General features: G+C 49.6%; 1 protein-coding gene across 1 annotated transcript in view; it reads left to right on the top strand.

Moving 5' to 3' along the window:
• The window catches only part of SCN5A (sodium voltage-gated channel alpha subunit 5), a 100,579-nt gene extending 75,757 nt beyond the window's left edge, over positions 1 to 24,822 (top strand). The window contains exons 21-28 of the mRNA XM_087430745.1: positions 6,364 to 6,537; positions 10,430 to 10,552; positions 12,586 to 12,867; positions 15,295 to 15,348; positions 15,991 to 16,128; positions 16,783 to 16,887; positions 17,861 to 18,131; positions 21,202 to 24,822. Coding sequence (XP_087286871.1) covers positions 6,364 to 6,537; positions 10,430 to 10,552; positions 12,586 to 12,867; positions 15,295 to 15,348; positions 15,991 to 16,128; positions 16,783 to 16,887; positions 17,861 to 18,131; positions 21,202 to 22,442 — 2,388 coding nt within the window. The 3' untranslated portion in view covers positions 22,443 to 24,822. The remainder of the gene's footprint in view (positions 1 to 6,363; positions 6,538 to 10,429; positions 10,553 to 12,585; positions 12,868 to 15,294; positions 15,349 to 15,990; positions 16,129 to 16,782; positions 16,888 to 17,860; positions 18,132 to 21,201) is intronic.
• Positions 24,823 to 25,122: the final 300 nt, after the last annotated feature.

The raw sequence follows: 25,122 nt of genomic DNA, 5'->3' as shown, positions 1-25,122 counted from the left end.
TGACCTTCCATTTGTTCAATAGGTCGTTTCTAAGCTCTCCTTGTATCTAGTCCTGTGAGCCACTGGGGAGCAATGGGAGGAGGAGACCTCAGACTGGCCCCGGGTTCCCAGTCTAGTTGGGAAAACCAGATTCAGCAGGTTTGAGATAGTCAGAGGTTGGCTTAAGAGAGAGAGCTGGGCAAGAATGGAGATGACTCAGGGTGATGGGAGGTCAGGGGGAACTGGAGCAACCAGGAAGACTCCCTGGAGGAAGCAGATGGAGCTGGACTGTGGGGAACAGGGAAGTTTGTTGAGGCGAGGAGGAGCAGTGAGGCCCTCCATGGATGCCCCATCTGGCTCCCAAGCACCCTACTTCTGACCTGTTAGAGCCCTTCTCCAAAGAGAAGGAATAACCCTATAGAGGGTTCTGGAAGGTGCTGGTGAGCAGGAAGAGAGGTGATCAAGAAGGCAGAAGAAACAGAAACTTTTCTGGCCCAGGGCGAGTAAGCACCTGATGTTGTTAGGGAGGTCAGAACCACATGGATGAGCAACTAACAGGGGATGCTTTGGACCACAGAGTGGGAGAGGGCCACTTTGGTCCGAGGCTGTGTGCCTCCAGTCTGCCGCCTCCTCTGGGGCCAAGTCATGGGGAGGCAGTGTGGGTGTCACTTCTAAAGCTCTGGGCATCCCATCTACCCTGTACTACCTCACCCCTATTCCAGAGTGGGCCTGGAGCCGTGATTTGCAGGCTGCATGCTGTTTTACCATCGGCAGCTAGAGCCAATTCTCTGTAGGATTCAGAGAAGGATGAATTTGACAATATGTTAACGAGTTTTGTTTTTAAACAGCCACAAACAAGGGCAGCCAGAGCCATTTAGGCTGGGCTGTGGAGGAAGAGCTCAGCCTGGCATAAGTGAGGAGGAGTTTTGGCAAGCGAATGGTGAATCTAATCAGGATAGACAGCCAAGCACTGTTTTAAAAAAACCATGTCAATGATACATTGAGAAAAAGAAGTCTGAATGTGCTATTTAAAGTTACAAACTTGTTTAACAGAAAGCAGACTATATCTCTTCCAAATTGCTGGAGGGAAAATTTTTTAAAGAAAACAGAGATCTTACAGCAAAAGATAGGAGAAAAAAGAATCAACAAGGAAGCATTAAATCAGGAAACAGAAAATAATATGGCAGAGGCAAGATCAAACATGTGTCTTAATAATAAATGTAACTGGATAAAATTCATCTTTTAAAAGAAAAGGACTCTGAATGGATTAAAAAAAACCTCAGCCATGTGCTCTCTGAAACAATGTGACTCAGAAATATTAAAAGTGAAATAATAAGATATATCAGGCAAATGCAAACAATGACAACAAAAATGAGAGTGTTTTTGTCTGTTAATATTAAACAAGGCTGAATTCAAGGTAAAAAGCTTGAGATAAAACAAAGAGGGTCCAACCTATAATAAAAATATAACTATTATGAATATATTTGCTTGGGGTTGCATAGCACTTATATAAAGCAAAAACCATTGGGGTTAAAAAAAAACAGAAAAAAAGTGGCAACGGTATAATAGTACAGGGAGATTTTACCAGACTTATATTAGTTCTTGACAAATCAAGTAGAAACACAAGACAATGAAAAATCCAAAAAATATATACAATCAATAAATTTGATCTAACCTAATAATAATAAAAATAATAACTAACACTTACATAGTATGCATTGTGTGCCAGACCCTGTTGTAAACATCTGACAAACATTAATTCATTTAATTCTCACAATTACCCTATGCAGTAGGTACTATTATTAAGCCTATTTTACAGAAAAGGAAACTGCTAGATATAGCAAAAATAGAAAGATTAAAAAAAAACCCTTAGAAATGTAAAAGTCATTCTTAAACAAACCTTAAATCAAACAGAAAATAGCTTGGTAGTAGGTTCATGGATGTTTATTATATTAATAAGAAAATAAATAAAATAGACTATTTATGGCCCAAAGATGAGGGTGTGTTATAAATCAAAGATTATGAATCAACCAGTTCTGTCCACCTGAAATCTAGAAAAATAAGAAAGGAAAAATAGAAGTAGAGGAAAAAACCATGACTAGGGGGCAAAAGCTAGAAAATAACAATATTGAGAATACTGCATGTGGGAAGCAGCCAAAACTGTAATAAGAGTAAAATTCATAGACTTAAACACTTTTATTATTAAATGGAAAGAATGTAAATTAATTAATTATTTAACTCAAGAAATTATAAATATAATAACAAAATAATCTTAAGGAAAGCAAAGGAAGTAATTAATAAAATAAAAACATAAATTAATGAATCAGAAAATGAATAGTATGATAAAATTCCAAAGCTGATTCCTTGAAAAATTCAATAGATAAACCACTAGCTCATCTAATCTCTCACATCTCCAAGAGTGGATTCTTTCACATTCTCAAGGAAGAAAATAATTCCAATCCTATTTAAAATATTCTAGCATATAATAAAAAGATGGAAATATAAATCCTTTTTTTGAAAGCTAAATAATGCTGATTTTTAAAACCTTAAGTAAACCAAAAGGAAAACTATAGATCAGTTTTCAAACTCCATACTTATGAATAGTGATGCAGAAATCTTAAAATACATGCTAATAGGATCCAGCAATGTATTTAGAACATTAAATAAGTCATAGCTAAGTATATTCTAAAAAGTCAGAATGGTGCCATATTAGGAAATCTATTTATATGAGTAGGAGAAAGATGAAAAACCATACAATTATCTCAATGAATGCCTGATTTTTAAAACTTAATGTTAAGAATAGAAATAAAATATATTTCCTTAATTTAGTGAAAAACTTACTCTCAAATTAACTTCTATCATCCTTATTAGTAGTAAAGCACCTGAAAGACTTTTAGTAAAGTCAAGAAGAAGAAAAAGGATGATTTAACTACTTTTTAGCTATTGTTCATTATTTAATAGTAATCTTGAAGTACTAGCCAGTGCAATTAATCAAGAAAATTAAACATAACAGTATAAAAATTGGAAAATAGAAGAATTGAAGTTAATATACTCAAGTATAAAATGAGAGTAAAAAAATAATAGAAATAAATAGAAATATATCATTAATTGTAGATAATGATTGCCTAGAAAAATTTTAAAACCTATTAAAAACGTGATGTGGGGGCCTGGCCTGGTGGCATAGTGGTTAAGTTCACGCTCTCTGCTTCAGAGGCCTGGGGTTTGTAGGTTCAGATCCCAGGCACAGACTTATCACCACTTATCGAGCCATGCTGTGGTGGCATCCCACATGTAAAGTAGAGGAAGATGGGCACAGATGTTAGCCCAGGGCCAATCTTCCTCAGCAAAAAGAGGAGGATTGGCAACAGATGTTAGCTCAGGGCTAATCTTCCTCACCAAAAAAACAAAAAAAAAACATGATGTGGCCAGCTATATAATAAATATACAAAGAATTGTGGCTGTTGTTGTTGTGTTATACTAACAGAAACCATTTAGTCACAAGTAACATTTCTTGAATATTCCTCACATGCCAGGCATTGTAAACATAACATAAATGAGAATAAATATAAATGAAATGTATAAGAGGTAGATGAAGAAAACTAAACACTTGACTAAGGAGTGTAAAAGAAGACAAATAAATAGATAAACACACTATAAATATACTCTAGTCTTGGGTAGGAAGACCGTATTAGTCCCTAAAGTAGTTAACATATTCAATGTAATAACAATAAATTTCAAACATTTTTGAGGGAATATGACAAAATATTGCTAAAGATTATCTTGAAAATTACGAAAAATGGCCAGGCAAAATTCATATGATACTAATTCAGGAATAGACAGAGAGAGCAGTGGAACCACATAGAGAGGTCTGAAATAGATTTAAGTAAATACAGAAATGTAGTATGTGATAACGTTGACTTCTGTGGATTTGAAGTGGATTCTTTAATAAAGTGTTGGGACAGTTGACAAGCCACTCTGAAAAAATATTCAAATGGACATTTGCTCTTTATCCAATATGTTAGATTTTTTAAATCGTAATATAAAACAATGAAACCAGAAAGTTAAAAAAAGAAAAGAAAAGAAGGGTCATTTTTTTTCTGGCTTTGGAATAGGCAAGGGCTTTCTTAACATGATGCCAAAGGTTTTATGAAATGAAAATCATAATAAACAATATAATGATATTAAATGATGTAATAATAAATAAAAATGAAGTATAGAACTTCAGTATGGTAAACAAGATTTAAAGGCACACAACTAGGATAAAGTGAATCAAATAAAGAGTTAATGTCCCCAAATAAACCAGAAGCTCAAGTAAAAAAATAGGCAAAGGAGATGAACAAACAATTCACAAGGGGAACACCACAAATATCCGAGTCAGCATCACTAGTAATAAAGTAAATAAAAATGTAACAAAATACAATTTTTGTTTATTAGGCTAGGAAAAGTGACAAAGGAGAAGCGCCCCCAGTGTGGGTGGAGTGGTGGGGGAAGAGCCACCTTCTTGCACTGTGGAGGGAGTGTGAGTTGGTGTCCCCTTCTGGAGGTCCCATTCCCAATCTGTACCAAAAGTGTACCTTTGACCTGACATCCCAATTCTAGAAATTTATCCTCAACAGATAATCAGACACGTTGTTCATTGCAATGTTCTTTCTACTAGGGATAAATTTGGAAACAACAGAAATGTTCATTAATAGGGTTATTGGCTAAATAAACAGTAGTATATGCAAATAATGAAATATTGAGGCTGGCCTGGTGGTGCAAGCAGTTAAGTGCGTGTGCTCTGCTTCAGCGGCCTGGGGTTCGCAGGTTCGGATCCTGGGCATGCACTGACGCACTGCTTGTCAAGCCATGCTGTGGCAGCCTCCCATATAAAGTGGAGGAAGATGGGCACGGATGTTAGCCCAGGGCCAGTCTTCCTCAGCAAAAAAAAAAACGAAGAGGAGGATTGGCATCAGATGTTAGCTCAGGGCTGATCTTCCTCACACAAAAAAATAATAATAATAATGAAATATTATGCAGCCTTTAAAAAGAATGATATTGTATATATTCACATTATTGAGTAGATGAATGTTCACAAAAGATTGTTTCGTGGAAAAAGAAATTTCAAAGCAAAATATTTAGTATATCTTATAAAATTGTGTGCTTGCATATACACACAAATAGTGTCAAAAAGAATGTTCATCTAAATGTTAGCAGTGTCCTGAAATTGGAGGTGCCTTTTATTCTCTTTTTTATAATTTCTATATTATTTAATTTTTTATAAGATGCACACATTTTTATAATCAGAAAAAAACACACCTACGTTTTAGCTTGAACAACTCCCAGAGTCCATTTGGGGACCTGAATTATCCTGTTGTCCCGTCTACACTGACCAGATTAGCCATATGCCTGACTCAGCAGTGCGTACTTGGGCACTGCTGACAGCACTGGCCTCCTGGACCATTGCGGCTCACAGAGGCCCTGCAGTCAGACAGGGAGGCCCAGAGCCTGGGTGGAAGCAGCTCCCCAGGGCCCTCAGTGACGTGTCCAGTTGCCTAGACTGGGAGCCTCAGAGCACACTCTGACCTGGAGAAGTAACTGGAGAGAAGCAGGTACAGATCAGAAGACTGAGGTGGAAGAGGGCAGCTGCAGCCGTCAGAGTTTCTCTGTTGGCTCAGGAATTTGGGTTGAGGCAGGAACAAGGAGGTAGAGAAAGACACAACTAGCATTTTAGGAACTTTGACCCCTATATTCCTAGGATTGCAGGAGGTTTAACTTTATCTAGTCCTGTGTTTCCTGAACTTCCTCTCTACAAACTGCCTTTACTATCATTTATTTACAATTTTGCTTTAGATCAACTCTTACCGGTTTTTGTTTGTTTAAATAAATTTGTTGCAAAGGGAAAATTTTAATGATTATTATAATTGGAAACCAGTATTGTTTCCCATGAAAATTAGGTAACTATAAAGTAAATAGAGTAAAAATGAAGTGGAGTGAAAACAAAAAATTTTGTGTCGTTCCCAGCTTCAGGCTGTGAGCCAAGCCTGCAGGCCCTTTCTCCTTGTTAAAGTGGGAGGTCAGCAAGCTTTAGAAAGGTCTCGAAGATGCACTAGGCCAGAGCTGAGACTTGCTCTTTCTGTGAAGGAAGCTGCATTCTCACTAGCATTCTGCCTTGTTGTCCATATACCACGTAAGATGGGTTCATGGCCCACGTGGTACACACGCGCCCTGGAGAGCAGGCTGAGGTAGTCCAGCGCCAACCGCAGGGAAACCCCCTCCACTACACCTCTCACCTCTGCTCCCCGCCCTCCTGGGCGGCACTTATTGTTAGAGATGAAGCCTGGTGCCGGCTGGGGTTGGTAGTGGTCAGGACGTCATGTCCACCTTGTCCGGCCTGCTCTGCAGGCCTTCGAGGACATCTACCTGGAGGAGCGGAAGACCATCAAGGTCCTGCTCGAGTATTCCGACAAGATGTTCACCTACGTCTTCGTGCTGGAGATGCTGCTCAAGTGGGTGGCCTACGGCTTCAAGAAGTATTTCACCAATGCCTGGTGCTGGCTCGATTTCCTCATCGTGGACGTGAGTGTGGGGCCCTGAAGGGAAGAGAGGAGGGGGACCCATTGCCAGTGCAAGGAGGAGCTGAGGCAGAGGGGTGGAAGGACAGAACGACGGGGCCAGCGGGAGTCCGCAAGCTAACGTGGAGGCGCTCGGCTGTGCCATGGGGCAGGCAGAGGGGAAGGAGGCCAGAGTCTGGGGTCACGGAGGAGAGGCCTGGGCCCTGCCATCAGGACCCCAATTTGGGGAGACAGAGGAGCCGGGGGAGATCTAGGCCCTGCCTCAGAGCCCCCAGGCTTCTGGGGGAGACTAGACTCACCACGGGGGACAGTGAAGAGCAGTCCAGGCAGGGGTGTGAGCCGGGGCAGGAGTCGGGGCTCACCCTCTCAGGGCGGCCTGAAGAGGGGGCAGCAGACAAGCCTGCATTGTGGCACTCCCCACGGCATGCTGTGAAGTGTCTGTCAGGCCCGCTAGACAGATGGCCAGTAAAGAGCCTCGTGCCCACACACGGGAGGAGGCCGTCTGTACAGTGGGGAGAGTGAGCTGGAGGCCAGAGCGGGCAGGGTTGGTGAGGGGATGCTGGGCAGGCAGGGGAGAGCCTCCCGGCTCAGGTGGAAGATATCACTTGGGGAGGATGAGCAAGGCGATGGAGTCACCTGTGGAAAGGAGGAGAGCCGTGAACACTGGCTGAGGGGTTCTGGGTTGCTGCCCTGGACATTCGGTAGCTGGCAGGGCTTGCCTGCATGGGGTGTGTCCAGGGAGGCCCTGGGGAAGAGGTTGGCATGTCCTCTTTGCACTCAGTTGGCAGAGGGAGTGGGAGGCCCCTGCCCCACAGCTGCCTGGGCCCCAGGACACTGCTGGGTGCCAAGCAGGTGAGCTCAGGGTCCACACACGGGATTCCTGAGCATGTTCAAGTGGGAGAGCAGCCAGAGGGGGAAGAAATGAGACTCAGGATGCAGAGCAGCCTGGGATCTGCATTCACTGAGGGCAGAGGGAACACGGCAAAGGCAAAGGCTCAAGTGAGGGCTCACCATCAGGTTGTGGTGGGTCCTGCAGAACAGAGTGTGGATCAGGATCTGCAGATTGGGAAGAGCTTTCCAGAAGGTGCCCATGGCTTCTGGGCGTGGCATCAGGCTCTGCCCCCCCACAGGGGCTGTCCTTCCTCTGGTTACGGAAGAGGCTCAAGCCAGTGCTAAGTCACCACACCCCACTCAGAGGCCAAAGGGAAGGGCTCAGCCCCCAGTAGGCCCGGCCAGGGTCCAGGCCTGGGTGGGAGGTCAGACCTTGAGTGGCTACAGCAGGACAGTATCCTTGGGCTAGAGTAGGCATGGAGACAGATCCAGGTCATTGGGTCTCCATTCCAGGCCTCTTTCTATCACCCCCAGTGGCTGAGAGGATGCTAATGTTGGGGTGAGGTGTGCTGGGTGGCAGGGAGGGAGAGAGGGAGCTCCAGATGCCCTTACAGCCTGGAGCCCTGGAGCCTCCCTGAGATGAAGGAGGGACCCCTGAGGCCTCTCTGCTCAGGGGCCATGGGAAGGCCTGGGATCCTGGCAGCTCTGCCCCGATGCCCCCGCAGCCAGCTGTTCCTGCAGCTTCTTGGGAAGTTGGGCCTGCTGAGGGACTCCCCCAGGCAGGCCAGAGGGAGTTTGCAAAGACTCCTGGGGAAGCCCACCAACCCCCCACCACTTGCCACCTTGGGGAACTCAGAGCTGAGGCTGGGCAAAGGAGACGGTCAGTCCCAAGATCAGAGAATGAGCCTGTGGAGAAGGAAACCGAGGCTCACAGCAGGGAGGGGCCTTGCCCAAGGTCGAGGAGGAGGAAGTGAGTGCTAGAAATCCAGCTTTCCTGACACTGGTCATGCTGCCCCCAACCCCCACACTTCCTGGTAGAGGTGGACTTCAGGCCTCAAGGTCTGGAGAAGGTTGTTTCCAGGATCCATTCAGGCACTTTTTCAATAAAAACTATTGAGCATCTACTATGTGCAAGCTGGGGATCTTGGGGAAAAAATAGACAAAAACCCTGCCCGCATGGAGGAAGGTGACTGTGAACAACCAGCCTCATCATAAGCCAGTTTTCTATTAAGTTAGAAGGTGATGTGAACCGTGCAGCAGCAGGAAGTGGAGAAGGGAAGGGATTAGGAGGGCCAGGACTCGGGGGGAGGGGAAGGTGTCCGTTACACCTTAAAATAGGCTGACCAGGGTGGGCCTGCTGAGGCCACATTTGAGCAGATTTGAAGGAAGCTGGGGTTAGCCAGGCAGATGTCTGCAGAACATTCCAGGCAGAAGTTGGAACAGCAGTGCAAAGGCCTGGTGGTGGGAGCCTGCCCGGCATACTCGAGGAGCTGCAGGGAGGCCAGAGGGGCCAGCGCAGAGTGAGCAAGCAAGAGAAGTGCGGGAGATGAGGCCAGACTGCATGGGAGAGAAGGGTGCAGCCTTTGGAAAACTTGGGCTTTTATTGAGAGTGAAACGGGGAGGCCTTGGAGGGCTTTGAACAGAAGAGTGACCTGAACTGACTCCTGTTGTTGAAGGGTCGCACTGGAGGGTCGGGGAGGGGGAGAAACTAGCAGAAGCAGAGAGAAGAGTTGGGAGGCTGTGGCAGTAATCCAGGGGAGGATGACGGTGGCCTGGCCAGCATGGTGGCAGCGGAAGTGGTGAGAAATGTTTGGACTTCAGATGTATTTTGAAGGCAGAGCCAACAGGAAATCCTGATGGGTTGGCTGTAGGGTGTGAGAGACAAGAGAGGAGGCCAGGATGGCGCCAAGGCTTGTGACCGGAGGAGCTGGAAGGATGGAGTTGCCATCAACTGAGATGGGGGGACTATGGGTGGAGCAGGTGGGGCAAGCTCTGGAAAGAACAGATGACAAAGGTGTCTTGCTGGTAACTAGGTAGGCGGACGCTGGACCTGGTCCCTGGAGCCCTGTCCTCCACATGCTTCTCTGCCTCTCCAGGAATGGGGACCTGCAGCCCAGCATCCTCGAGGGCTGAGTAGGGGCAACACAGAAGTCGATCCTGGGAGTCTTCCTCCTCCGAGCCCCTCTGCCCAGCCCCCTCCCAACCCGGTGCTTCCAAGCCTAAGCCTGGGAAGAGGCTAGGGGAGTCAGGCCCCTACCCCGCCCTCCTCACCACCCCCAGGCTGCCCTGAGTGCCAGGATGGTATTAATGGTGATCGCAGGAGAGGTCAGGCAGGAGGCCATTTCCAATCTGTGATCACAGGCCAGCAGTGAGGTAAGAAGGGACTGGATGCCCATGGAGCTTTAGAAGGATAAAGTCCACTGGGTGGAAATGCCCCAGTGGGGATGGGACAGAGGGAACAGAGAGCTGAGGCTCCTGTTACCATGGAATCTTCACCTGTGTCTCCCTTCTTTGAAGATGTTGGACTGTGGTGAAGTCCGGCTTTGGGGAAATGCCACAGGAGTGTCTGTCTGCTCGTACTCAACCAAGACAGTCGTTCCTTCCCAAAAGAGGCTTCTTTGGGGGAGGGAAGGGAAAAGCCCAAGAATTTGACTTGGAAAAAAGCACAAGGGGACCAAAAGCCCAGGCTTTGTGTCCCTGCCTCTCCACACTAGCAGGTGGCTTTGGAACTCAGTTTGCTCACCTGTGAAATAGGTTTGATGCATTCCGAGTCCTGGGTGTAATGGCGTTATTGCAGCCATGTGTGTGAGGTGCACATGGCAGGCTCTCAGTAAAGGTCGGAAAGCCAGGACACACTGGCTCGCCCCCAGCATCTTGGGCCCCAGGAGGGCTGGCCCAGTGCATGACAGCCTGTGAAGACGATCCACCCGGGAATAGTAAAGGTTGGACATGGGGAAGGCCTCCTAGCTCTCTTGCACCCAGCCCTGTTTTAGGCGGGCCAGGAGCCCCACCACCTGTCTCTAGAGCTATCCTCACGGCCCTTACCCCCACCTTGCCTCCCACAGGTCTCGCTGATCAGCCTGGTGGCCAACACCCTGGGCTTTTCTGAGATGGGCCCCATCAAGTCGCTGCGGACATTGCGTGCACTCCGGCCCCTACGAGCCCTGTCCCGGTTTGAAGGCATGAGGGTAAGAGGGATGGCTGCCTTCCCACCGGGGCAGTGGGAGGTGACTCCACTGAGGGGACCCCCAGGCTCAGCTTGCTGACCAAACTGCCCAGCCTGGAGCTGGGACTGTGGCCCCCCTGACTTGGTAGGAGCATGATGCAGAATCTCCAGGAGAGGCTCGCTGGGCTTGGAAGTGCCCAGAGGCTGGAGAGCTGTGGTAACTCTCCCCCCAGGCCTGTCATCTCCAGCCCTATGGGCTCTATAAGGCCAGAAGAGCACTGGACCAAGGAGGGGAAGTGAGGCGCTGGGCGCAGGGGTCTCAGCTGCAGCCCAGCCCTGTGGGCCCCGGGGCCCTCTGCTTCTTCTCCCTTGCAGGTCCTCACCTCTGTGTGTGCCCCGACTCCGTGTGCCTGTCTGTGTCCCCTGCCTCCTGGCACACACAGGCCACCTTCCCGCCATCTGTGATGGGCAGTAGTGATAGTGAGGGTGAAGGGAGCAAGGAGGGAGCAAGCTGATATCTCGCCATCAGATATCAGTTTGCATTTGCTTAGTAAACTCTTTTGAGCTATTTTCTTTCTTTCTTTTCTTTTTTTTTTTTGCTGAGGAAGATTCCCCCTAAGTTAACATCCGTTGCCAATCTTCCTCTTTTTTTCTTTTTTTTTTTTTTTATTTATGTAAGCCGTCACCACAGCACGGCCACCGAGAGACAAGTGGTGTAGATCCATGCCCAAGAACCAAACCTGGGCCGCCGAAGTGGAGCACGCCAAACTTAACCACTAGGCCACCAGGGCTGGCCCTGCACTATTTTCTAAGTGCGGAGCCCTATGCATTTTTCAAGTCACTAAATTTTACCAAAGAGTGTGCACAAATAAAGCAAATTAAAAGCCCACCAAGAAAAAACATTACTCATAATATATAGCAAGAAAACAAACATATATGTATGTGTTTGTGTGTGCGTTTTTTTGTTTTTACAAACGTGCACAGTTCTGTTGTGGCTTCAGCAGACACACCTGTGTCTCTCTCACTGAGCCAGCAGCACATCACACAGCCCCCATTTGGTTGATGGCTTTGAACTTTGCCCACACCCCCAATTCACAGAGAAACAAATTGCTTATTCCCTGTGGGAAATCATTCACAAGTGCATAGTCCGACCCAAGTTAAATGTCTCTTTGGAAGCAGGGACTTTTGATGCCAGAGGGACATGAGGGAGATGCTCATTGCCAGGAATGCCTCTGCTGTGGTTTCCCACCCTGTTCCCGGGTTCATTGTGCTTGCTGGGGAACCAGGGACTCCCTCATGTTGCCATGTGTCAGCATTCCTCATCCCAGCACCATGCCCACCACACAACCTACACGACCTTCACTCCCAGTCTGTGTGGCAAACATGTTCTGGGCTCCTGGACTTCATCCCTCAGTGGAGTGGAGTGCCCCATATGCCTTTGCCAAGGAAGTGTCTCCTGGGTGCTGTGAGTTTAGATGAAGAGCATGAGGCCGTGGCTCCGGGGGGTCAGAGAGCTGCTCCCTGGAGAGGGCAGAGGCACAGGAGCACCCACAGCACCTGCCCTCCCGGCTCTGCTCTCACTGCCGCGTTAGAGAACTGTCAGCACCCTCCAGACATACACACGAGGGCCCCTGGGCATACTTTAGGAGAGAACACCCATCCATCCCAATAGCAGCAACCCCAAAACAAACCAGAAACAGCTCAGAGAATGTGTCTCCAGAGGCCCTTTCCCATCAGGTTTCTGGCATACTCAACTAGCAGAGACCCAGCTGAAAATTAAGTTTGAAGGTCATGCACTCAGGGCAGGGCCAAGACGGGAAAGGTAGATGTTCTGGAGTTGCATCAGACTTTAGGGTGCAAAGAAAAGTTGTGTATGTTCTCCCTCACTCCCCACCAGGGCTTCCAGCCATGGGTTGCCCTTCCTTGGGGCCAGGAAGTGTTCTGCACCCCAACCCCCACAGGGACCTGTAGCCAGGGAGTTCAGTGCAGGGGACTTGCAAAGGGCATATGCTCTGGGCCCCCCGGGGAACTGAGCCTCTTGTGCGTCCACTCAAGGTTGTGGTCAATGCCCTGGTGGGCGCCATCCCGTCCATCATGAACGTCCTCCTTGTCTGCCTCATCTTCTGGCTCATCTTCAGCATCATGGGCGTGAACCTCTTCGCGGGGAAGTTTGGGAGGTGCATCAACCAGACTGAGGGAGACCTGCCTTTGAACTACACCATCGTGAACAACAAGAGTGACTGTGAGTCTTTCAACGTGACTGGCGAATTGCACTGGACCAAGGTGAAAGTCAACTTTGACAACGTGGGGGCCGGGTACCTGGCCCTTCTGCAGGTGGTAAGTCCTGGAGAGGAGGGACTTCCTTCCTCCCACTGGCTCTCCAGCAACAGGCACCTTCACCCATGTTCTGGGCAGGAGGGGGACAGTGAGGCCACTCTGGATCCTCACAATAGACTCACACTGCCCAAAGGAGGGTAAGGATTCTCCAGAGACTTCTTGGCTCCTTGAGAAGTCCCCAGATTTTCCATTCTAGAGCTGATGCCACATTCTCCAGGATGTGTGGCATGGGGTTCAGCACTGCGGCAGAACCAGCTCTGCAGCCAGTAGTCAAGCTGACCACATGCTATCAGTTTGGCAGTGTGACGGCACAGGTTAAAAATGAAAGACCGGGTGCTGGCCCAGTGGCATAGTGGCTAAGTTCATGTGCTCTGTTTCAGCGACCCAGGGTTCGTGGGTCTGGATCCCGGGCGTGGACCTACACACCACTCATCGAGCCATGCTGTGGCGGCACCCTACATACAAAATAGAGGAAGATGGGCACAGATGTTAGCTCAGCAACAATCTTCTTCACAAAAAAAAAAAAAAAAGACCATACACACCCAGGGATTGAACTATTAGTAAAATTGTGACTCTGGCCACCCCTCTGTTATAAAAGGTAGTGATACCTCCTGCATTGTTTAAAAGAATATATTTACTTCCATCTGTGATGTGCAAGATGCGTGATGTTTAAACACACACAGCCCTACCCAGTCTTTTTAAAGTTTCCATTGATTTGTGAGGATGGTGGCTTCAGTGATTATAACACACGCCATAAAATTAACCAACAAATAGCCTTGACAACCGAAATGCAAACAGAACCGTGATGCATACAGCTGCAGCTTGTTTTTCTGGCAATTCCAATTAAGCCCAGACCCCTGTCTCTAGTCCCCGAAGCAGAGGAAAACTCAGTGGACTGTCCCCTGAAAACCTAATTCGCATCCACTCACACCTCCACCCACCCCTTAAATCCCAGTAGCAGTTTTCTCCAGAGACTTCCCTGAAATGCCTCATGGAGAACAGGATTAGAACCAAACCTAGAGAGCCTCCCGTCCCCGTGACTGTCCCTCTGAATGTCAGAACTTGGAAAGAGAGGCCCCTTTTGTAGACTGAGAACTGTGTGCTGTTCTGACAGAACTGCGCAGTGGCTGGAAAGAATTCAGTAACGAACATCTTGTAACCTTGGGTGGTCCCCAGCAGTCTCCAAAGCATTTCCAGGCCTCTCTTTACAGGTGAGAGTGCCATAGCACAGGGAGCTGAAGTACATTGCCGTATCTGGGGTGGCCTTGGTTTCCGCATCTGCCCTGCCTGCCTCATAAAACTCTCAGACATGGAAAGTTTGTGTAGATGAGCTTGTGCCCTGAAAGAAGCTCGGGGCATGGTTGGATTTTGCCAAGGACACAAGTGAGACCCATTGGGCAGTCGGTCTCACCACGAAGCATGTCTCTCAGGCTCTTTCTGAGTCTTGATAGCAGCCCAGCCTGGGGCAGACAACACAGCCAGTACCAGGGCCGTCTCATTCCGCCTCCCTCTTTCCTGCCTCAGTGTGGTGTGCTAGTGCCAGCTTGTGTGGGCTCACAAGAGCTGATTGTTACATTTTCAGATATTTTGCAAGCCATTACTAAAAATTGGATTTTATAAACTTAAAATGAACTGGATGATATTAAAACAAAATCACAACTCACCATTACCAATTATTACTGTCTGTGCTCTTAAGATTATTTACATCTATTGTATCTGTACAGTGGAAATACTACAGTTCTATGCTCCAATGCATCTCTTCCCAACTCTGTGTTCAGTGACGACACATTGGCAACTTGAAATCAGCCAGGGTCGGACTATTTACTCAGTGAAGTTGGCAAACACAATAATCAGGGCTTTTTTTCTTTGGGAAAGCCATTTGTTAGCCATTTACCAACACAACACTGGCCAAAGGACCCCCTTAAGTACAGGGAAGGTTGAGATTCTTCAGGGACTTCCTTGGAAAGGCCATGGAGCAGAAGCCACAAGGTTCTCTGAGGTGCATGACAAAGGGGACCAGGTCAGCCTGGGATCCACCTTAAGCCAGAACAGAGAGCCCAAGCCCACCTCTCTGGCCCTGACACCCGCTGTAGGACTTTTGTCATTTTAGAATTTGAAATGAATGTGGATCTGAAGGGCAGACCTCCTTCAGACCTCATCAGTCTCTTGGCCAACATCAAGAAGCTTATTCCCCCACTGCGTGGCCTTCTTGGGGTATCTCTTCGGCTGGCTTCCCCTCCAGCCCTAGCCCTGAACAAGAAGGCCTTTCCCTGACCGCCCAGCTATGTGGACACTGCTGAAGGGGTGGGGTGGGCTGCTTGCTTCTTGTAGGAAGCTATTTCCTGGCCTCATCTGTCCAGACAGGAGCCCTAAGTAGCTCAATAGGTGCAGAGTTAAATGATTCTTACTCTTGTCTTTTTTTTCCAGGCAACATTTAAAGGCTGGATGGACATTATGTATGCGGCTGTGGACTCCAGGGGGGTAGGTTGCCACACTAGCCTCTCCCACCAGGTCAAGCCCCTGAGGCTCCCGGCTGCTTGGCCACCAGGGAATCATTGTCCACATCTGAAAGCCCACCCCGTAAGGGCCAGATCCCTTGTGTCAACCTGGAGTTGAGCCTCTCTGGAATGCCGAGGCCTGGCCCTGGGGCAAGATTGCGTGGTCTCCCAAGGAGTCCCAAAATTCTCTAATAGCTTCCAAATTAAATTCACTGTAATTTTCTTGAATCTTAACGTCTTACACCAGGAGGGTGGGGTGGAAGCAACAGAGATGCGAGTCAAGTTTCTTCTTTGTCCTTGTACCCCACCCAATCACACTGACATTCATTGAAGACTGGGAGATGCCCGATATATTCAAACCTCCCAATGGCCCAGGGGCAGAAGCCATGCAGTGACACTGTGCCAGTCCTGAGCCCAGCATGCCTGCTCTGCTCACCTGCCACCATCCACTCTTCTCAACTCCATTCCCACCACCCCCCAGCCCTGCTGTGTACTCACAGACACACACCCCTGTGCTGGTGACCTTCCTCTGGACACACCCTCTCTCCCACAGAGTGGACACCCCCAGCCCACCCACCCCCCATTTCTGCATGGCTGATCTCCCTGTCTGATTTCTCTCCCATAGTATGAAGAGCAGCCCCAGTGGGAATACAACCTCTACATGTACATCTACTTCGTCATTTTCATCATCTTCGGGTCTTTCTTCACCCTGAACCTTTTCATTGGTGTCATCATTGACAACTTCAACCAACAGAAGAAAAAGATACGTAGAGCACAGGCTCCCCCTGGGCTGGCAGGCAGGGTGGGGTGCAAGGGACTGAGGAGCCATTCTGGCTCCTGGCCCCATTTTGCCTTCCTGTTGGGGATGGGCCTCTTCCTGCTCCTGCTGGAATCAAGTGAAGAGGGGTGTGTCCATGATGTCACATGCCTTGGCCTGTAAGAGTGTAACAAGGGGCCCCACACCTGCGCTAGTCTACCTGAGAGATGAGGCTCCTGAGAAGTGGTGGTGAGGATTGGGACTATTCACCTGGTCCATGATCAGGGACAATAAGGGGGTCCTGTGCAGAGGCTAGGGTCTTCCCGGAGCTTCATCAGATGGGCCATGATTTGGTTGCAGGCAAACCAAGTGGGCAGAGAGAACCTCTAGCCTGACTGAGCTGGGCAGGAGAGAGGATAGGGAGTGGGGACTGGATTTGCCGGTCACAAAGCCAGAAAGATCTCAAAATGAATGGGGACAGGGACCCTGGAAAAGCAGGTTTGGGGAGGAATCTCTGGTGCAGGATAGGGACTTTTCTCCATGTGGAGAGGAAGGAGGAGGCTGACTCTGGCACCCTCATCAAGGAGGCAAGATCCCTGTGTCCTCCATTCTAGAGCCTCTGAGAACCCTAAAATGAGGCTGGGGCCTGTCTCTCTGCACTTAGGGGGCCAGGACATCTTTATGACAGAGGAGCAGAAGAAGTACTACAATGCCATGAAGAAGCTGGGCTCCAAGAAGCCCCAGAAGCCCATCCCAAGGCCCCTGGTGAGCCAGGCTCCTTATTTGGCAGGAGTTGGGGGTGTCTGCTAGGGGTCTCTGGGACACCCCCATGCCACACAACCAGCTGTCGGGGGCCTCTTCATGATCTTAGGCTGAGCCTGGGGCCCTCAGCCAGTCCAGGGAACACGGGACCTCTGACCTCACATAGAGTCTCAGTCTCATGGAGACAGTGAGGAAGGCATGAGACGGCTGTGGCAACCAGGGCACACTCCCCTCGCACAGGAACCCATCTGCCTCTGAGTGAGCCCCCTCCTCCCCTGCAAGGGTGCAGGCTTTCCCCCAGAGAACAGGGCAGTCTTCGCAGCCCCTTCCCCCATTCATAAACTCATCCTTGCAACCCCCTGAGCAGTAGAGTCACCTGATGGGTGGGACCAGGAGGGATGCTGGGTTCTCTGCTATGCTGACATCCTTGGCCCAAACAGGCCCAAAAAAGTGTGGGTATGTGTGTGTTTTCACTTATTTATAATCTTCTCTCTTCCCCAAAATAATCTTGGGTGGCTTACAATTAAAGACACATATAAATATAATTAGTAGAATAAGTAAAATCAATTCCATAAAAAGAGTGGAGAAAATTTGTTAACCTGAGGGCTAATACAGTTACTAGGTTTGAACTTTAAACTTGGCCTTGAGCCTTCAGACAGTGAGAACAAAAAGAGAAGCACAATGTATGATGTGCTAAGAAAACTCAGGGTAGGAGAAATCCCTGGAGATCCATCAGAGAAGGCCTCAGGGAAGAAGGAGCCTCGGGGCTGGGCCTTGAAGCTCAGGGCAGGTTTCAGCAGGAGAGTCAGGCTGTTTCAGGCTCCTGACTTCTTCCTCTCACTGTGACAGTCTGGCGGTGTGTTGGCCTCAGAGGGTGGAGTAGGAGGATGGGTGGTCTGGGCTGAGAGGCAGCAACAGGGGGCCTGCTAGCCTGTCTTAGGTACCTGCTGAGTCCATCCTTTGCCCCTCCTTTCAGAACAAGTACCAGGGCTTCTTATTCGACATTGTGACCAAGCAGGCCTTCGACGTCACCATCATGTTTCTCATCTGCTTGAACATGGTGACCATGATGGTGGAGACAGATGATCAGAGCCCTGAGAAGGTCAACATCTTGGCCAAGATCAACCTGCTGTTTGTAGCCATCTTCACAGGCGAGTGTATCATCAAGATGACTGCCCTGCGCCACTACTACTTCACCAACAGCTGGAACATCTTCGACTTCGTGGTTGTCATCCTCTCCATCGTGGGTGGGTATGCAAGTCGGCTGAACAGAGAAGCCTTCCCTAGGCCAGGCTACTCCTCCAGCCCTGGGTTTGTACTTAATGCCAAGTACACTAGGCTCCTACATTCTTTTCTCTCGGCATTCCTCACCTCTCCTTTCGTCACACACAAACACACACACAAATACATACATACACACCCCTCCAGAGAGAACTTGTCTGTGAGGGTCCACTCAGGCCAAGGGGTCCAACCTGGCAGAAGACCCAGCACCCCCTCCGAGCCCCACCCTCCATGGGATCCTAGAACATGCTTGGAGAGCTTCAAGGATGAGTCTGGGAAAGGGAGTGGGGGCTGTGGTGGCTTCCCTGCCCTCCCAAGGGAAAGCCTGCACCTTAGGTTGAAGGAGGAAGAGGCTCATTCAGGGTGAGATGGAGTCTCCAGGGTTGGAAGGCAGGTGGCCCTCTAGGGTAGAAGTTTTCCCTGGACGTGGAAAATTTTGGAGTCTAGTAACCAAGGTGCATGCCAGGCTCCTTCAGACATCACCCACGCCATGCAATTCACCGTATGAAGTCAGCACTGAGGCAGGGAGATCGTACAGCTAGGGAGCAGCAGAGATAGGATTCGTACTTAGTCCGTTCAGGCTGCTATAACAAAATACCAGACTGGGTAATTTATAAACAACAGAAATTTATTTCTCACAGTTCTGCATGCTGGAAGATTAAGGCACCAGCATGGTCATGTTTTCTGGGGAGGGTCCTTTTTCTTGTTCATAGCCAGCACATTCTTGCTGTGCCCTCACAAAGTAGAAGGGGCTAGGGAATCTCTCTGGAGCCTCTTTTATAGGGCACTGATCCCATTCATGAGGGCTCCACCCTCATGACTTAAGCACCTCCCAAAAGGCCCACTTCCTGATACCATCATCTTTGGGAGTTGGGATTTCAACATATGAATTTGGGGGGACACAAACATTCAGACCATGGCACACAGCCATGCCTGTTTGACCTCAGAGCCCAAATTCTTTTTTAATAACAGTTTTATTGAGATATAATTCACATATTGTAAAATTCACCCTTTAAAGTATACAATACAATAGTCTTTAGTATATTCACAGAGGTGTGCAACCATCACCACTATCTAATCTTAGAATATTTCCTCACCCCCAAAAGAAACTCTGTACCCATTTAGCAGTCATTTGCTCTCTCCCCAGCCCCCGGAAACCACTAATCTAAAGTTTTGAGGGACTGCCCTCAACACAGCTGCAACATTGGACATTCCCCTCATCAATGTGTGAGGGTTCCAATTACTCTACATCCTCACCAACACTTGTTGTTGTCTGGATTTTTTTATTATAGCCACCCTAGTGGGTATGAAGTGATATCTCATTGAGGTTTTAGTTTGCATTTCTTTGATGACTAATAATGCTGAACATCTTTTCATGTGCTTATTGGTCATTTTCCTTGGTATATAACAAGAGAAATGTCTTGGAGAAATATCTATTCAAATTCTTTGCTCATTTGTTAATTGGCTTATTTATGTTTTTATTTTTGAGTTGTAAGAGTTCTCTATATATTCTGGATACAAGTCCCTTTTCAGATATATGAGTTGCAAATATTTTGTCCCATTCCGTGGGTTGTCTTTTCACTTTCTTGGTTGTTGTCTCTTGAAGCACAAAGTTTTTAATTTTGATTAAGTCCAGTTTATCAATATTTTTTTCTTTTGTCGCTTGTGCTCAGAGCCCAAACTCTTGACCCTGCCCCCACGGAACTCTGCCTTGGGGTGACTGACTATCATCTTTCTGCATGTCCAGCACCTGCCTTCGGTGAACTCAGGAAAATGCAGGGGCTACTGTGGCTGCAGTGAGGGGCAGATGGTTAGAAGCTGGAAGTAGGGTCAGGAAGTGCTCTGGGAGGTCCCAGACAGGGGTGAGGGCAAGAGCATGGCCAGTGGGACTGGAGAGGGGCTTTAGAGAACGCAGGAGGTCAGCAGTAGGAAGGGAGCCATTAAGGGACAATTCTCAGAGGCTTTGGAAGGTGCAGCATATACCTCACGATCACCTCCTGGTCCTGGTGCTGGGCCGTACCGAGGACGCGTGGTTAACAGGTCAACTTGGAGCCAGAGTGTCTGAATCAAATTCCAGCTTATCACTGACTAGGTGGTAACTTAGGTAAGTTACCTGATTTCTCAGTTTCCTCTTCTGCAAAATGAGGATGATAGTATCAGCTTACCTCCTAGGGTAATTGGAAGGGCTCCATGGATGGATATAAAGTGCTCAGCCCAGAGTCTAGTTGACAGGAAACACTGGACACATGTCAGCCAGTGACATTGTTATTATGTGAAGAGTCTGGAGAGGTCACTGGGGCCAATACAAGGCAAGTTTATTTCACTCTTTCTCCTATAACTTATATCCTTGCTCCTTAAAACTCCAAACCCAGAGTAATCATTAGAGACCAAAGGGTGGGAAAGCCTTGGAAGCTAGCAGAGATGGGAGGGTGATAGGAACCATCTCAGAGAGGCTGAGATGTGACACACGTGGCGTGGGGGAGAGCACTGGCTTCTGGGCCAGTGTATCTTGCACTTCAGTGTGCACATGAATCATCTGGGCTTGTCAAAACACAGTGAGTCTGGGGGTGAAGCTGAGATTCTGCATTTCTGATAAGCGCCCAGGAGATCCCAAGCCTCCTGGTCCTCGGACCACACTTTGAGTAGCGAGGAGCTAACAGGCCTGAGTTCTGCTCCAAACGAGTCACCAAGATGCTGAGCAAGTCCCCTCAGGCTTCAGACCCATGATCTAGAAAACAGGCCTAGTACAGCTCTATTGTGCAGGTATTCTCAGAAAAGTAGGGAACAAAGGGGCTGAGAAGGCACTTTGCGAAGGATGTGGGTACTGTGGTCCTCATTTTCTGGATCATAGATGCAGAAATGGAGACTCAGAGAGAGGAGAAAGGCAGGGTCCTTGCATGCCCCAGGTGACCCAATCCTCCTGGAAGGACCTCCTCTCCCTGGCTTCTGGCCATACAGAGACCCTACCCAGTGACACTGGGCTGGAAGGAGGAGAGAGATGCCGTTAGTGGCCTCAGTCTCTGTTGTTTCCCACAGGCACTGTGCTCTCAGACATCATCCAGAAGTACTTCTTCTCCCCAACACTCTTCCGAGTCATCCGCCTGGCACGAATCGGCCGCATCCTCAGGCTGATCCGAGGGGCCAAGGGGATCCGTACACTGCTCTTTGCCCTCATGATGTCCCTGCCTGCCCTCTTCAATATTGGCCTGCTACTCTTCCTCGTCATGTTCATCTACTCCATCTTTGGCATGGCCAACTTTGCTTATGTCAAGTGGGAGGCTGGCATCGACGACATGTTCAACTTCCAGACCTTCGCCAACAGCATGCTCTGCCTCTTCCAGATCACCACGTCAGCTGGCTGGGATGGTCTCCTCAGCCCCATCCTCAACACAGGGCCCCCCTCTTGCGACCCCAATCTGCCCAACAGCAATGGCTCCCGGGGGAACTGTGGGAGCCCAGCTGTGGGCATCCTCTTCTTCACCACCTACATCATCATCTCATTCCTCATTGTGGTCAACATGTACATTGCCATCATCCTGGAGAACTTCAGTGTGGCCACGGAGGAGAGCACCGAGCCCCTGAGTGAGGATGACTTTGACATGTTCTATGAAATCTGGGAGAAGTTCGACCCAGAGGCCACCCAGTTCATTGAGTATTCGGCCCTGTCCGACTTCGCCGATGCCCTGTCTGAGCCACTCCGTATCGCCAAGCCCAACCAGATAAGCCTCATCAATATGGACCTGCCCATGGTGAGCGGGGACCGTATTCACTGCATGGATATACTCTTTGCCTTCACCAAGAGGGTCCTGGGTGAGTCTGGGGAGATGGACGCCCTGAAGATCCAGATGGAGGAGAAGTTTATGGCGGCCAACCCATCCAAGATCTCCTACGAACCCATCACCACCACACTGCGGCGCAAGCATGAGGAGGTGTCGGCCACGATCATCCAGCGGGCCTTCCGGAGGCACCTGCTACAGCGCTCCATGAAGCATGCCTCCTTCCTCTTCCGCCAGCAGGCAGGCAACAGCGGCCTCTCTGAAGAAGATGCCCCTGAGCAAGAGGGCCTCATTGCCTACATGATGAATGAGAACTTCTCCCGGCGCCGTGGCCCACCCTCCAGCTCCTCCATCTCCTCCACATCCTTCCCACCCTCCTATGATAGCGTCACCCGGGCCACCAGCGATAACCTCCAGGTGCGGGCCTCTGACTACAGCCACAGCGAAGATCTTGCAGACTTTCCCCCATCCCCAGACAGAGACCGTGAGTCTGTCGTGTGAGCCTCACTCCCACTGGCCAGGACGCACGGAAAGGCAGGCTGTTGCATCATGGCAAACCTGAATGCAGCCACAAACCAGCATCTGCTGGGTCTTCCTCGCTTTGGGCTTCGGGAGTGAGAGATGAGCCTCAGCCCCGTGGATCGACAAGGCAAAGTTCTGTGGCACCCATGCTGACGGCCGGAAGCAGTTGGCGGAGCCGATCATTCAGAGTAGCCTGTCCCCAGTGGCCTGGTCTGGTCAGGCAACGCCCTGGGGCTCTGAAAAGCAACTCCATCCCAGCTGCTGAGGCAAAATATAAAACTGAGACTGTATATGTTGTGAATGGACTTTCATAAATTTATTATATTTGATATTTTTTTACTTGAGCAAAGAACTAATGTTTTTTCCATGGACGTCGGCAGCAATTCACACTGCCTCTTCTTAACTCTGAAAAGAGTCTCTGTGGAGCTGCTGGAACTCTGTTCTCAAAGCAAAAGTGAAATCCATTGTGGCTCCCACAGGCCTTCACTGCCCAAGGGCAGAAAAGGGTTCCCCTGCCGCTAGGCCTGAGGTGCCAGGAGAGCTGAACCCCTTTCCTCACACACACGTGTGCACACACTCACACACACAGAGGCCAGACACAGGCGACGTGTGACCCTGGGCTCCTCTCAGGCGAGTGTCAGGCAGCCACCTCTGCCCCAGCCTAAGGGAGCCAGGCCTTTCCTCCCGGCCCCCACGAGTGGGGTTCTTGTCAGCAGGAGCTCACTCTGGCCTTCCCTGTCCCCAAAGTCCCATTATCCCCCTGTGTTTTTGGCCATACTGGGGTCGGTTCTACAAAAATGAAAAGTTTCCAGAAGAGAGTGGCCTGGGTCCCAGGGCTGGTCCTAGGCACCGATGTTGCCTTCTCCTCCCAGGAGAGCTTGACCTTCTGTCAGAGTATTAACGTATAGGAATATAACGTATAACGAAAGGTGTGAGGGAGCCAGCCCCACTCACGGACTGGCACCCAGCTTGTCCTTGCTCCCACACCTGGCAGGCCCTGTGCCACAGGCCAGGAAGAGAAGGCTGAGCCCCATGGGGTTGGGGCTGGGAAGGTCAACGGCCCTCAGCCACGGTGGCCCCCAGCCATCTGATGAGGGAACCCTGGTCTCTCCAGGGCTCTCCAGACATTTCTGCCTCTGACCATATGGGGAGGGGATTCCCCTGTGGTCCCCAGCCCCTCTCCAGATGCAGTGGCATGGGAGTGTAGAGGGCAGCCTGGGCCCTGTGTAGGGAAGCGGTCTCGGGACGGCCTGGCCCGGTTCCCATGCCATGGGAGGAGAATGACCCACAGGCCCCATTGGAAAATGGAGAAGTGTGGCCTTGGACCAGCCCTTCCGGCTCAGCCCAGAGTCCTAGTGACACCCTCATGCAGGACCTCCTGGGGCAGGGCCCAGGCTGTCCCATGGGTCTTGTGAGAAGGCCTTTTCAGGGAAAATACTTTTTCTAGTCCAATTACCCCCAGGGCCTCTTCAGCTGCTGACAATCCTATTTAGCATATGCAAATCTTTTAATGCAGAGAACTGTCACCCTGAGAGTGACACCGTTGGCTGGCGGAGCCTGAGCAGGCAGGGGCTCGGCTGCCCAATTCCAGCTCTCCAGCAAAGCCGCCCTCCACCAGGCGTCCACCTCACAGGCCACCTCTCGGGGCAGCCCGGGAAGCTGGAAACTGGCTGCTCCTAACCTACCTCGCCGAGCTGTCGGAGGGCTAGACGTTCGTGAGCTCGTGGCAGTGCTGAGGGGGCATTGCCGGCGAGTAAAGTATTACGTTTCTTCTTGTCACCCGAGTTCCCTTGGTGACAACCCCAGCCCTCAACCCGCTCTCCCCCAGTGATTTCTCTTCTCCTTGTTCCCTTTGAGTCCAGTGTGGGACGTGGTTTTAACTGTCCTGGGACACTTCTCCGAGTGGAAATCTTATTTTTGTAGATCTCTGTGCTTTGCTCTCAAGGCTTGGAGAGGTGTGTCCCCCTCCCTGGCACTCAGCACCCGCTGCACGGGCAGGAATGTGGCTTGGGAGGCAGGCCAGGCTGCGAGCCCAACTGGCCGGAAGGAGACTGTGGTTTTGTGGTGTGGACAGCCTGGGAGCCTTGAGACAGGTGCCCAGGGCTGGCTGGTGGCTGCAGACGATGTGGCCAAGGGCAAGGACAAGCTAGACCTGACTACTTAGCTTTTAGCATGGCTCTCATTTTTTTTCCCCCAGAACTGTGCAATGACCAGCAGGAGGGACAAGAGGGTAGGAAAAAGGAGGGAGGGACAAGTATCAAGTGCCAGCTGTTGTCTGAACTAATCAAGCACTTCTCACCAAACTTCGTGTATAAATAAGATACATATTTTTAAAACAAACCAATAAATGGCTTACATGACCTGGCCTAGGCTCTGTTCTTGTGCTGGGAGTTGACAAGGGCTGTGGTAGAGGCCCAAGGAACCTGTGAGGAGGCCTCGTCCTGAGCAAATCTGGAGAATGATGTTGCAGGGAGCGGGATGAGATCCTGAGAACCATGCGGGACTTCCAGTTGTCTTCCCAGGAAAATGGCTGGGAGTGTGGGCTGGTCCGGGTAAAGTAGGATATGGGCAGAACAGTCTGCCCCCAAGAAGAGGACATGGGGGCCCTGCCTCCCAGGACACCCAGTCTGGGGTACTGTTGAGGGGAGGACCGCAATTT

The sequence above is a fragment of the Ceratotherium simum genome, chromosome 5 (genome assembly GCF_057802395.1).
Source record: "Ceratotherium simum simum isolate JZ-2026a chromosome 5, ASM5780239v1, whole genome shotgun sequence".
Lineage (NCBI taxonomy): Eukaryota > Metazoa > Chordata > Mammalia > Perissodactyla > Rhinocerotidae > Ceratotherium > Ceratotherium simum.
Note: the sequence above shows the minus strand (reverse complement) of the source record. Positions and strands in the feature narration are given on the sequence as shown.